This window comes from Oncorhynchus kisutch, linkage group LG17 (genome assembly GCF_002021735.2).
Source record: "Oncorhynchus kisutch isolate 150728-3 linkage group LG17, Okis_V2, whole genome shotgun sequence".
Lineage (NCBI taxonomy): Eukaryota > Metazoa > Chordata > Actinopteri > Salmoniformes > Salmonidae > Oncorhynchus > Oncorhynchus kisutch.
Genome location: NC_034190.2, coordinates 65,302,931 through 65,317,619, shown reverse-complemented (window position 1 = coordinate 65,317,619; position 14,689 = coordinate 65,302,931). Strand labels below are relative to the sequence as shown.

Here is a 14,689-nt window from a genome sequence, read left to right as displayed (position 1 = left end):
CTGGTGTGAATGACCATAAAGGCTGTTTCCTGTTTTCTGTTTGTGTAGGGAGCAGCGCCCCGAGGAGGGATGCCCTATGGCCAGTCTGCGGCTCCAGTCCATGAAGCTGTCTCTCTCACAGTACTCATTTGACAGCGCCATCCTGGACGGAAGCCTGCCCGACGACCACCTCTCAGTGGACAGCGACTCTAGTGACAACATTCTCATGGATGGTAACTCCTCATCCAAACTCCACAACATAGATGCATATTGTATCAATAGTTTATTGATTTATTCAGATCCCTGTTAGCTTTTGCAGAAGCAGCAGCTATTCTTCCTTGGGTCCAGACAAAAACAGAAAACATGACAAGTAACAAAACACTGATAGACAAGAACAGTCACACAAAGACAGAACATTTGAAAAGAAACAGTATCTATCTCGCTAGTAACAGGGTTTCAAAACAATAGGCTGCTTAGTCTTGAATCCCACTGTCAAAGTCTGGTCATAAGTAAGAGTTTTCTTTGCCCCTGTGTGTTCTGTTCTGTGATTTCAGAGTCAGGAGTAGAGTCCATGATGCGACCCAACAGCACCCTTGGGCCCATGGACAGTGGAGGCAGCGCTGCCCCGGGGACAGAGGGAGGGTTATCAGCCGACCTGAGCAGCTCCCCATCCCAGAGCATTGAGGACATCACACAGGACACAGTAAGTCCCATTTCACATACACACACTGTCTAGTGTGACATTACAGAGACCGACAGTCGAGGCATTGTCAGAAATAGGGCTGTTACGGTGACCGTATTACCACCACACTGGCAGTCACGAGTCATGACCGCAGTCAAATTCCACTTGACCATTTAGTCATGGTAACTAGGCTTCTCCAAAACTGCATTCTGATGCTGCTGATGGTCATCAAACTTGCTAACTGCTAGTCGCTAATGACCTGGTACTCAGCGATCTATTGTCCCTCTAGTCACTCTGACATAAAAGAAAATGCAATTGAAAATCAAATCAAACACTTCATGAGAGCCCATTACTATATGTATTTCTCAACTCTCCTAATATTAAGCACATTGCTTTGCTTTACAACAGGAGTATAGCCTACATGACTGGCATTAAAATGCACCGTGGGAAAGGCGTCCGCAATTCACTATTTATGTGCATAGATTACATTTTCTTTCCCTGCCCCTGTGGTGACAGACGCATGATAATGGTCCATTCTAAATCAAATCAAATTTCACACATATATTCTTTAGTATATGTAAAGACAAGATTAAATTAAGAATAGTCTGATGGGTGACCAGATTAGCCTATCACTTGTGAATGATGCCCAGCATCAAGAAACAGCATATGCCTTTTTTTGTGACTTTTTAGTCGCACATGTCAGTAGCCTAGCCCATAGGCCTATATGTTTTGTTAAGGTTTGGCCAAGTAACTCCAAACGTAGCCTCTAGACCTAGGACCCCTGGAACATGGTTAGAGAGCACAGAGCCTTTAGGCCTAGGAGCCCTGGAACATGGTTAGAGAGCACAGAGCCTCTAGGCCTAGGAGCCCTGGAACATGGTTAGAGAGCACAGAGCCTCTAGGCCTAGGAGCCCTGGAACATGGTTAGAGAGCACAGAGCCTAGTGAAACGTGTTCCTATAAGCCCAGTCATTGCGTAATCGCATGTGAAAACATAGTTTGGACTGGCCATTTTTTAAAAGAGGATTCCAGCTTTCTCGTGCTGCTATATTTATTGCTCGCTTCTTAAAATTAAGCACATTAATCCGCTTTACAACCTGGCATACATAGGCGACGTGTGAGTTTCAAGCTAGGGGAAGCAAACTTTCACCATAAAAAGGAATCTTAATAATAAAGCATTCCAGGCATCATCTCATTTACAGACTTATGTAAGATTTTATTTCACCTTTTATTTAACCAGGAAGACAGTTGAGAACACCTTTATTTAACCAGGTAGGCCAGTTGAGAACACCTTTATTTAACCAGGTAGGCCAGTTGAGAACACCTTTATTTAACCAGGTAGGCCAGTTGAGAACAAGTTCTCAATTATAACTGCGACCTGGCCAAGATAAAAGCAGTGCGACAAAAACAACAACACAGAGCTACACATGGGATAAACAAACGTACAGTCAATAACACAATAGAAAAATCTATGTATAGTGTGTGCAAATGTAGTAAGATTAGGGAGGTAAGGCAATAAATAGGCCATAGCGGCGAAATAATTACAATTCAGCATTAACACTGGAGTGATAGATGTGCAGATGATGATGTGCAAGTAGAGATACTGGGGTGCAAAAGAGCAAAAAAATAATAATAAAAAAAGAACAATATGGGAATGAGGTAGTTTGGTTGGCTATTTACAGATGGGCTGTGTACAGGTACAGTGATTGGTAGGCTGCTCTGACAGCTGATGCTTAAAGTTAGAGAGGGAGATATAAGTCTCAAGCTTGCAGTTCGTTCCAGTCATTTGCAGCAGAGAACTGGAAGGAAAGGTGGCCAAAGTAGGTGTTGGCTTTGGGGATGGCCAGTGAAATATACCTGCTGGAGCACGTGCTATTGGGGGGTGTTGCTATGGTGACCAGTGAGCTGAGATAAGGCAGGGCTTTACCGAGCAAAGACTTATAGATGACCTGAAGCCAGTGGGTTTGGCGACAAATATGTAGTGAGGGCCAGCCAACGAGAGCATACAGGTCGCAGTGGTGGGTAGTATATGGGGCTTTGGTGACAAAATGGATGGCACTGTGATAGACTACATCCAATTTGCTGAGTAGTGTTGGAGGCTATTTTGTAAATGACATCGCCGATAGTCAGTTTTACGAGGGTATGTTTGGCAGCATAAGTGAAGGAGGCTTTGTTTGTGAAATAGGAAGCCGATTCTAGATTTAATTTTGGATTGGAGATGCTTAATGTGAGTCTGGAAGGAGAGTTCACAATCTAACCAGACATCTAGGTATTTGTAGTTGTCCACAAATTCTAAGTCAGAACCGTCCAGAGTAGTGATGCTAGTCGGGCGGGCGGGTGCGGGCAGCAATTAGTTGAAGAGCATGCATTTAGTTTTACTAGCATTTAAAAGCAGTTGGAGGCCACGGAAGGAGTGTTGTATGGCATTGATGCTCGTTTGGAGGTTTGTTAACACAGTGTCCAAAGAAGGGCCAGATGTATACAGAATGGTTTCGTCTGCGTAGAGGTGGATCAGAGAATTACCAGCAGCAAGAGCGACATCATTGATGTATACAGAGAAAAGAGTCGGCCCGAGAATTGAACCCTGTGGCACCCACATAGAGACTGCCAGAAGTCCGGACAACAGGCCCTCCGATTTGACACACTGAACTCTATCTGAGAAGTAGTTGGTGAACCAGGCGAGGCAGTCATTTGAGAAATCAAGGCTATTGAGTCTGCCGATAAGAATGCGGTGATTGACAGAGTCAAAAGCCTTGGCCAGGTTGATGAAGACGGCTGCACAGTATTGTCTTTTATCGATGGAGGTTATGATATTGTTTAGGACCTTGAGCGTGGCTGAGGTGCACCCATGACCAGCTCGGAAACCAGATTGTATAGTGGAGACGGTATGGTGGGATTCGAAATGGTTGATCTGTTTGTTAACTTGGCTTTTGAAGATTTTAGAAAGGCAGGGCAGGATGGATATAGGTCTATAACAGTTTGGGTCTAGAGTGTCTCCCCCTTTGAAGAGGGGGATGACCCGCGGCAGCTTTCCAATCTTTGGGGATCTCAGGCGATACGAAAGAGCGGTTGAACAGGCTAGTAATAGGGGTTGCAACAATTTCGGAAAATCATTTTAGAAAGAGAGGGTCCAGATTGTCTAGCCCAGCTGATTTGAAGGATCCAGATTTTGCAGCTCTTTCAGAACATCAGCTGTCTTGATTTGGGTGAAGGAGAAGCGGGGGGGACTTGGGCAAGTTTCTGCGGGGGGTGCAGTGCTGTTGTCTAGGGTAGGTGTTAGAGGTCGACCGATTAATCGGAATTGCCGATTTAATTAGGGCCGATTTCAAGTTATCATAACAATTGGACACCGATCATGGCTGATTACATTGCACTTCACGAGGAGACTGCGTGGCAGGCTGACTACCTGTTATGCGAGTGCAGCAAGGAGCCAAGGTAAGGTGCTAGCTAGCATTAAAACTATCTTATAAAAAACAATCAATCTTAACATAATCACTAGTTAACTACACATGGTTGATGATATTACTAGTTTATCTAGCTTGTCCTGCGTTGCATATAATCAATGCGGTGCCTGTTAATTTATCATTGAATCATAGCCTACTTCGCCAAACGGGTGATTTAACAAGCGCATTTGCGAAAAAGCACTGTCGTTTCACCAATGTGTACCTAGCCATAAACATCAACGCCAATACACAAGTATATATTTTTAAACCTGCATATTTAGTTAATATTGCCTGCTAACATGAATTTATTTTAACTAGGGAAATTGTGTCACTTCTCTTGCGTTCTGTGCAACAGAGTTAGCGTATATGCAGCAGTTTGGGCCACCTGGCTCGTTGCGAACTGTGTGAAGACTATTTCTTCCTAACAAAGACAGTCAACTTCACCAAACGGGGGATGATTTAACAAAAGCGCATTTGTGAAAAAAGCACAATCGTTGCACGAATGTACCTAACCATAAACATCAATGCCTTTCTTAAAATCAATACACAGAAATATATACTTTTAAACCTGCATATTTAGTTCAAATAAATTCATGTTAGTAGGCAATATTAAACTTGGGAAATTGTGTCACTTCTCTTGCGTTCATTGCACGCAGTGTCAGGGTATATGCAACAGTTTGGGCCGCCTGGCTCGTTGCGAACTAATTTGCCAGAATTTTACGTAATTATGACACAACATTGAAGGTTGTACAATGTAACAGGAATATTTAGACTTATGGATGCCACCCATTCGATAAAATACGTAACAGTTCCGTATTTCACTCTAAGAATAAACGTTTTATTTTCGAAATGATAGTTTCCGGATTTTACCATATTAATGACCTAAGGCTCGTATTCCTGTGTGTTATTATGTTATAATTAAGTCTATGATTTATATTTGATAGCGCAGTCTGACTGAGCGGTGGTAGGCAGCAGCAGGCTCGTAAGCATTTATTGAAACAGCACTTTCGTGTGTTTACCAGCAGCTCTTCATGACTTTAAGCCTATCAACTCCCGTGATTAGGCTGGTGTAACCGATGTGAAATGGCTAGCTAGTTAGCGGGGTGTGCGCTAAAAGCATTTCAAACGTCACTTGCGCTCTGACTTGGAGTAGTTGTTCCCCTTTCTCTGCAAGGGCCACGGCTTTTGTGGAGCGATGGGTAACGATGCTTCGAGGGTGGCTGTTACCGATGTGTTCCTGGTTCGAGCCCAGGTAGGGGCGAGGAGAGAGACGGAAGCTATATGTTACACTGGCAATACTAAAGTGCCTATAAGAACATCCAATAGTCAAAGGTATATGAAATACAAATGGTATAGAGAGAAATAGTCCTATAATTACTATAATAACCTCAACTTAAAACTTCTTACCTGGGAATATTAAAGACTCATGTTAAAAGGAACCACCAGCTTTCATACATTTTCATGTTCTGACCAAGGAACTTAAACGTTAGCTTTTTTACATGGCACATATTGCACTTTTACTTTATTTTCCAACACTTTGTTTTTGCATTATTTAAACCAAATGGAACATATTTCATTATTTATTGAGGCTAAATTGATTTGATTGATGTATTATGTTAAGTTAAAATAAAAGTGTTAATTCAGTATTGTTGTAATTGTCATTATTACAATAATTGGTATATCTGGTCTTAGTTCTACATTTTGTGAATGGGGCATGCTTATTTAAAATGGTGAGGAAAGCACTTTTAAAGAGCAACCAGGTATCCTCTACTGACGGGATGAGGTCAATATCCTTCCAGGATACCCGGGCCAGTTCGATTAGAAAGGCCTGCTTGCTGAAGTGTTTTAGGGTCAGTGATGAGGGGTGTTCGTTTGACCGCGGACCCATTACTGATGCAGGCAATGATGCAGTGATCGCTGAGATCCTGGTTGAAGACAGCAGAGGTATATTTAGAGGGCAAGTTGGTCAGGATGATATCTATGAGGGTGCCCATTGTTACGGATTTAGGGTTGTACCTGGCAGGTTGCTTGATAATTTGTGTGAGATTGAGGGCATCTAGCTTAGATTGTAAGACGGCCGGGGTGTTAAGCATATCCCAGTTTAGGTCACCTAACAGTACGAACTCTGAAGATAGATGGGGGGGCAATCAATTCACATATGGTGTCCAGGGCACAGCTGGGGGCTGAGGGGGGGGATCTATAACACGCGGCAATGTTGAGAGACTTGTTTCTGGAAAGGTGGATTTTTAAAAGTAGAAGCTCGAATTGTTTGGGCACGGACCTGGGTAGTATGACAGATCTCTGCAGTAGATTGCAAGATAGCGTACTATTATTCATAATGTAATGAGTAGATTCGATAGTTATAATTTAGGCTAGTAATATAACTCAATCACTGTTTGTAAAAAAAGACTGTTTGATGGCTGAGCGCATATAGCGTAGATTAGGCCTAGGCTATACCAGATACGTTTCTTCTTTCTTTGCATGGGAAAATGTGGCTTTTTATAAACACATTTCATGCAATTCTACTACACCCTATATGACTGGAGACATTAGCAGAATTTTAATACAATAAATTACACGGTAGCCTACTCTGGTGACACTGACAAACAGATCAATAAAGACGACGTTGTCCATATAATAGGCCTACGAGATAGGGAGATAGGGAGGCCTACGAGATAGGGAGGCCTACGAGATAGGGAGGCCTACGAGATAGGGAGATAGGGAGGCCTACGAGATAGGGAGACACAAATGGAATATGGAAACTAGAGGAGGAAATTATTGTCAAAAAACAAACTTAAGTAGCACTGAATCAAAAGTGATAAATAGTGAATATGTGCAATGCGCACTCACTGGGGATATTGCCATGATCTCCACTGGTGCCAATAAGAGGCTATAAAGTTGTTTGCTCAATTAAGTTGAGAATTTTTATTTAAAATACAGATCAGTCTTTTCTTTGTCTTGTCTTTACAGCAATAACCATTTGCTTTCCAAACAATGGTTTTCCTACGATTTGTATTGTAATTTATTTCTGTATAGACAGGAGTAGGCTATATCATTTTGGCAATTCAATTTACTTTAGGAAAATGGATGCGCTGCCTATGCTTGCATATTAAAAACGTAACCACACGTAACCTCCATTCGCAATGTTTTGTTGTTGTAGGCCACCCATAGTCTGGTGGGTGAGAATATTATCAAGTACTTGTCGAATTGACTGACGTCTGTGTGTGCAGCCTGTGCAAGAAACAGAGCAGAGCTAAACTTTTTTCAAATTATCATTAGAGTTGCATCATGCAGCCTGAGAATGAATAATACATCTAAACATACTGTATAGCATAACTAACATTTGCATCACAACTAAAGTTGCATAAATAACTCAAAATTAAGTATATTAGGAGGGCCTGTTTCTCAAAACAGAATAGCTGCCTGTGTTCACTCCCTCTGAAATAATTTGGAGAACATATCCTTTCTATTTTATTCAGCGATGTTCAATGGATTCTTCATACTATAAAATAATATAAAAATAATGCCATGGAATTCTAAGCAAATCTTGTATGCTAAATGAACTAGTGTAGCCCACAGGCATATGCTATTCTGTTCTTCTGAAATAGGATACATTTTCTTATGTTTCTTTAGACCTGTCTAAAATAAATAATGGATTTATTGTGATGGATTTGTTAAATAGATTAGACTTTTTAAAATGTAGATTTTCCAACGGTCTGCATCAGTGGCTTGTGTGGAAGCCAGGAGATGATAAACATGTTTATGTTAATTAACGGTCAATTAATGTGAGACCAGCAGTTATTTGCATGATAATCACTGGCTGACAAAATGTAAAGACCGCCACAGACCTAGTCAGCACTCTCACTGTATATGCATGGGAGGGATGCTCTGCAATCATACTGTACTTGTAAGTTAGGTAATGCATAATTCTTATTGTGGGTAACTACTTGTCCTGTACTGTGCTGTGCAGGCCTCTGTGTTGTTGCTGGTGCTCAGTGGTATTGCCTGTGTGGCGGACCTGAAGGGAGAGGACCTGGTGGTGGCAGTGGAGGTCCAGCATCTCACCTCCAGACAGATGGGCAACGTAAGGGTCTCTGACCTGCTGGCCAGACAAATGTCAGGTAACCTCAAGTTACGGGAAAAAAAACTATGGTTCTATTTCGTTCTGGATGACCGCCAGTGGCAGTGCTTTCACTGGATTTGGATAATAAACAATGCCTCGTGACAGTCATCCAGAATGAAATAGAACTTATCTAGCTAAAGACACTGCACCTTACTGTAGCATCAGTCTAACTGAACAACTGTCACAAGCCACTGTCACTCAACGTCTCCAATAATAGCTGTTCCCAACCTACTCTTACTTTCTCTCTTCCATCGGTGAATCACTCATACTCATATAGTCACATAATGACTCATGTAATCATCTTACTCTCTCGATCCAATGTTACAACTGAAGACTCAATGCTACTTTTAGACATTCACGTGAACAGAACATCCACTGTCGACCCCTCAGCCATAAACCTGATGCCCCAAAAGGCCATCCAACATCACCTGGACGAACCACTTAGATCTTTACGAGCATCTAGGCAACAAAAACTAGTCAACATCCTACTCAATGATGGAATTCAAGGCCAGATCCACTGTGGTGGTGATAATTCTGAAGCCTTTCCCATCTCCAACAGCATCAAGTAAGAATGTGTCTTGGGGCCCGGTGCTGTTCAACCTCTTTTTCACGGCCCTCGTCAACCACACCACTAAGGACCTCAACAAAGGCATCTACATCAGATACAGGGATGAGAGTTCAATCTACGACCTGCACAGGCTCAGAGCAAAGACCAAAACACAAGAACATCTTGTCCGTGAGGCCCTCTTTGCTGATGACTGTGCCCTAATCGTGCAAACGGAGGTAGACCTCCAGTCTTTCGCAGACAACTTTGTTGAAGCTTGCAAGAGTTTTGGTCTTACCATCAGCTTAGGAAAAACTGTAGTCTTCAGTCAACCATCACCCCTCTCCAACCCAGTGGTCCACAGCATCCACCTAAGTGGATCTGAGCTCCAGAATGTTGACCACCTCACATATCTGGGAGGAGCACCATGTCCAAGGATGGCTCACTCAACCAATAAATAACTAGCAGAATCCAGAAAGAAAGCCAGTCATTGGGAGGCTGAGGAACAGGATACTAAATCATCACACTTTCCACAAATATGAAAATCTACAATGCAGTAGTTGTCACAACTCTGTTGTATGGCTGTGAAACTTGGAACCTGTAAAGTCTCCAGGTCAAGCAGCTGGAGACATTCCATACACAATCTTTGAGATCTATAATGGGTATCCAGTGGCAAGACAAGGTATCCTACCTGGAGATACTGCAGAAATCTAACAGCACCAGCGTTAAAGCTAAGATCATTAAGACACAGCTCCGATGGACCTTCCACACCATCAGGATGCCCCAACATCATCTCTGAAGAAGGATCTTCTTTAGCGAGCAGCAGCAGGGGCACCATGAACAGGCCAACCCAAAAAGTGCATCAAAGACAACCTTAAACACAACCTCAATTTCTGCCATATCCAGCCCAGCCAACTCACAGACATCACCTCTAACCGATCCACCTGGCACTCCAAAACCCACACAGCAGTAGACCACTTCGAGAGGGACAGAAACAACCGTCTAACTGCAGCCTGATCAAAGTACCATTCCCGCACAAACTGACCCACAACACCAGCGGAAGCACATGTCTGTCCTTCATGCTTCAGAGTCTGCGCTTCAAAACTCTGACTCCTGAACCAGTCAAGAACCCACAATTAACCAAGTGACATGCACAAGTCGTCATCGTGAAAACCAACAGACTGGCAGGGATCCATATCTGTGGTACCCATTCTCTGACTATATAACTCACGCTTTCCTTGATGTCCTAATCTCCAGGTGGGTCCACCCTGGGACAGAGACAGGGCTGCAGGTCAGCTCCAGTGGTGGGCATGCGAATAGAGATGGGTCCCTCTGCAGCACGGCACGGTCCCCTCTCTGCGTTGGTAGGTCACCTGGAGCTGGGTGTGCAGGGCTGTCGGGCGGAGCTCCTGGCCTCCACCCTGGCTACCCTGGGGCCCTTCCTGGAGGATGAGCTCAGTGCTGATGTCCAGCCCATGAAGATCCGCCTGGACAATGTCACCATCACTCTGAAGGTCAGCTGGGGGCACAGGGAGACTATGGAACTCTGTTGGGGTCAAATAACGTCATTTGACGTGCACCCTATGGTTTTATATGAGGTAAGACCCCAACAGCGATCCATAGGAGACCGATTGAATAAATGACAGTTAGTCTGTTATCCATGCCATGGAGCTAACCAGTTCATTCCTGTTTAGGATGATGGTCCCAAGATCTACCCGACGGCCCCCCAGCCCCAACCTGCAACCTTTACCATAGACCAGGTGGTTCTGGAGCGCTCTGATGATGGCTTGTTTAGAATCAAAGGTGATTGGGGGAGAGGACACAGACATGCCTTTCAGTATCACTATGATTACAATTATTTTGTCTCTCACTGCTTGATTGATATGGAATAACAGTTATGAGTCATCTGTTTTTTAAATATATATTGTCGGTCTTGCAGGTGGTGCAGGCCCAGACTCTGCAGGTGGTGCTGTGGTATGTTTGGAGAAACCCGACAGTTCTTGTTCTGTCCAACCACAGCAGAGCATGGTATGAGCATTCAAAAACCTAAATACTTACATTCTCTATAACCACTGCCTCTCTGGCTCACTCACCCATTACAGATTATTACAGGGTTAATGAACTCAAGATAATGACTCAAGATAAACAGACCGCACAAGCTGTTAACAAAAACATGATTGTGTTAGGGTGAGTAAGGATTAGGCTAGTTCTCACCACCGTGTAAAATGAAAGCGTAGCATAAATGGTGTTTATTTATGATAGCACAATCCCTACAATAGTTGCATTGTAATTACAGTAGCTATATATTATTTTTACTTTAAATGTGTGTGAAACCGTTGATTTAGAAATACAAACTCATAGGGCTTAGCTGGAATGCTGTAAGTTAAATGATGGATGATTAGATGAAGGTAAGTCCACAATTCCATCTACCATCTACTTATACAGATCCTGTATTCCTGTTGTAATAGTTGAAGAATCTGTTGCCAACGAGACAGTTGTAGTTCTCCTGTTCTTGTTATCTTGTTAAGGCTATGAGGGTCCAAATCAAGGCAGCAGGTATTCCAATTATAGCTGAATAGATATCTGGCTACTTGCCCTAGCAGAGAAACGTTATCTAGAAGTGAAAACTAATAAAGCCGACAACATTTTCCCTTCAGAGTCCATCCCTGGGGTCCCAGCTATTGGAGGCTCAGTTGGCCCTCTCTCAAGCGCTCACTGACCGAGAACGTCTCCTCCTGGAGGTCAGGAAATACGACCCCATGTTTGACCTGTGACTACTTTACTCCCCCAACCAGCAGAGGGCGATATACTGACACTGCATCAATAAGGGAGTAAAGGAACTGAATGAAATGTCTGGACTCAGGCATATGACAATTTGTAAACAACAAAGATGAGCACCCAATGGTGGAATCCACCCTGGTAGTTCGAAAGCTCAAGCTCTTCTAATGAATTGTACAAACAGTGTGTCACTTCCAGAGAACACATAGGGGGCCCTTGTATTAACAAGAAGCCCCACTGAAGTCACTCTTTACACTCTGAGGTACATAATAACAGGCACTAGTTTCATCTGACAATCTAAACATGTTCCCTTCTGCTGTACAAAAGCAGTTTTAATTTAAACCACCATAGAGAATAGTTAACTCATTGTTGGGCTGCAACTCAATTGCCATTTATCTTTGATTTGAAGAACACATGCCAAAATGTGTCTTGTAGACTGAGTGGTTAGAGCCCGGAATGCTGATTGGCTGATGGCCGTGGTATATCAGACCGCATACCACAGGTATGACAAAACATGTATTTTTACTCCTCTAATTACATTGATAACCAGTTTAAAATAGCAGTAAGGCACCCCGGGGGTTTGTGGTATATGACCAATATACCAAGGGCTGTGTCCGGGCACTCCGCAATGTGTTGTGCATAAGAACATCCCTTAGCCGTGGTATACTGGCCATATACCACACCCATTGTGCCTTATTGCTTAATTATATGCACTGTGTCTTATATGCCAGAGAACAGTCAGAGTTGTAATTGATGTCTGTTGATGATATGTTTTCATGTACAAATCATTCACTGTCAGGCATGCTGTGTGAAGATCACTAGTGTTTTAGGAATCTTGGTGTGTGGGTTTACAAACATCCACAAAGCTTCAAAGATTAAACTGCTTGTCAATGTTAAGTAGGTCCTGTCCATAGTTGTACATAACTGTAGGTCTGTATAGTTAGGAGCTGGTATCTTAGATGCATTAATGTAACCATTGTTTAGAACCATAGTGTATTAAATAGAAGATTAGGGAAAGAAAAGCACTTTGACTTCAAGCAGTACTGCACTGTATCCATGGAGCTCCTGTGAATGGGAGCACAAGACAAACCTGCATATCTATCCCTTTGATTGATTGGTTGTGTATCAGAGGGTAGGGCAAGCTGTCTCCACACTGTTCAGACTTTTTCAGACACCAGGTCATTCCCCAGTGTTATCTTTGCATCATAAAAAAGTATTACATTTTGTGACTGTAAAACTATATTTGTATTCTTCGTTTAATGTTCAGATGACGCATGCCTTTTGAGGAAAGGTTCCACAATTGTTGCGGTACGTTAACTCATTTAGTTTGTTACATGAGGTGTACCCTGCCCTCAGACCGGTATTACTTGATCTCCTTAACTCACTCATCTGCATGGAGAAACACACATTCTAGGCATGTACTAATACCTCACTGCATGGATGAAATGTAGTGTTATTCTTTTGATATGAACTTTTACAGGCATGTAACATGAATTTTTCTTTTTGCAGCTATTGTCTTTTTTTAAATGATTTTCCATTAGACAGTGTAGCTACTAGCCATGTCAAACAAACACTAGTGGCACAGCCATCATATCAAAGAATAGAGATAATGAATCTTAATTGTCTATATATGCACAATATATGTATAATACTAATCATTTTATCTACAGTAAAACTGACAGGTGCATTAATGCCAATTTGTTCATGTATTCCACCCATTGGGTACCTTTCTATTACTATGTAAAAGTCGTGAAGCCTTTGTACTAATTGGAATAATTTCTAGTATTATTTAATGATGTGGTTATGTTTTAATTATATATTTTTGTAGCATTTCTAGGGTATGATGTGGCGGTGACATTAGAAGTATTTAAATTGTATTATTTGTATGTTTTTTTGTATTTAGATTAGTATTTGGTCCTGATGAGTGAGAGGAGAGACATTGGAGTAACGTTACTTAGATCCAAGTCACATTCCGCAAAACAAGTGTGAGTTGTGAGAAACTCAAATGGATCAAGAGACTTGTTTGTGTATGTGGTACAGTGCTAACAAGTTAATAACTCCACAACCCTCAGTTGAGCTTTTAGCATCATTCTCCACTCTCTTCTGAGTGGTAGTTTGAGACCTCTGGTGGTCAGAATAATATGCCACTGATTTTCTGGTTGCCTTCCAATATGAATATGAATGACAGTGTTACTTTCTAATTGTGGGAAGTAGCATGAAGCAATAGGAGGAAGTCTGTTTTGCCCATATTCTGAGAGGGAATTTTTTTATTTTTTTATGTATGAATAAGATTATCAAATAAAAAATAGTTCAGTTTTTTTCCCATCCTGCATGTTTTGTATTTGAAAATTCCCTCAAGGTCAGTCAGTGTAACAAAGCAGTGATTCCATTCTCAATAATATCAGCGCCCCAATTTTCTTGCTGATATTTGCTTTTTGGCATGGCCTTGGCTGTCAGTGTGATGGGGAATGAAAATTACATCCCCAGTTGGAAGGATGCAGTTATGTTGACTGTGACTAAGTGTGTCTAAAAATCAATCCTCACCCCCTCCTTAGAACCCTGTTAGTACCTCTCTGTTCACAGCAGGGTGCCCACTCTGCCCCCAGCCAGCTCCCTCCTCACTGCCTGTCAAGTTACACTTCTACTGCATCCCTTATCTTGCTTGGGTTACCATGATGTATGGGGATGGGACTGGGATACCAGGCACCTCCCTACATGGGCTGCTTTCTCTTCTTTCGTCTTCGTCATCAGAATGACTTTGCAAAAATATTATCAATGTTGTGGAAGGAGTGAGTGCATGCATTGTAACTGAACTGATTGTTCTTTTGCTCTATACCTTGTGGATTATTTGCACTTAGGTGTGGTATGTTCACTAGAAATTGCACTTGCTTAATGTGAATCACTTAGAGGATCATCCCTGATATTTTCCTGACACTAATGTTGTGGGAGGCCCTCTGACAGTATTATGTAATATTTGTGTAACACTTGCTTAGAAGTCATCACATCATTGAATAAGACTAAACTTGGTTCTGTGAACCAAATTAGTATGTGAAATGTTTCAAAGTGATAAACTACTGAACCAACTGTCATTATTTGTGTGCTATCTATATTCAGTGTAGGGTGGTGGGTGACTTTACTCAG

General features: G+C 42.2%; 1 protein-coding gene across 1 annotated transcript in view; it reads left to right on the top strand.

The window, feature by feature from the left end:
* Positions 1–14,632, top strand: part of LOC109908108 (U1 small nuclear ribonucleoprotein C) — a 60,326-nt gene extending 45,694 nt beyond the window's left edge. Inside the window, exons 20-26 of the mRNA XM_020506579.2 lie at positions 49–212; positions 534–682; positions 8,074–8,224; positions 10,028–10,284; positions 10,465–10,573; positions 10,710–10,798; positions 11,428–14,632. Coding sequence (XP_020362168.2) covers positions 49–212; positions 534–682; positions 8,074–8,224; positions 10,028–10,284; positions 10,465–10,573; positions 10,710–10,798; positions 11,428–11,544 — 1,036 coding nt within the window. The 3' untranslated portion in view covers positions 11,545–14,632. The remainder of the gene's footprint in view (positions 1–48; positions 213–533; positions 683–8,073; positions 8,225–10,027; positions 10,285–10,464; positions 10,574–10,709; positions 10,799–11,427) is intronic.
* Positions 14,633–14,689: the final 57 nt, after the last annotated feature.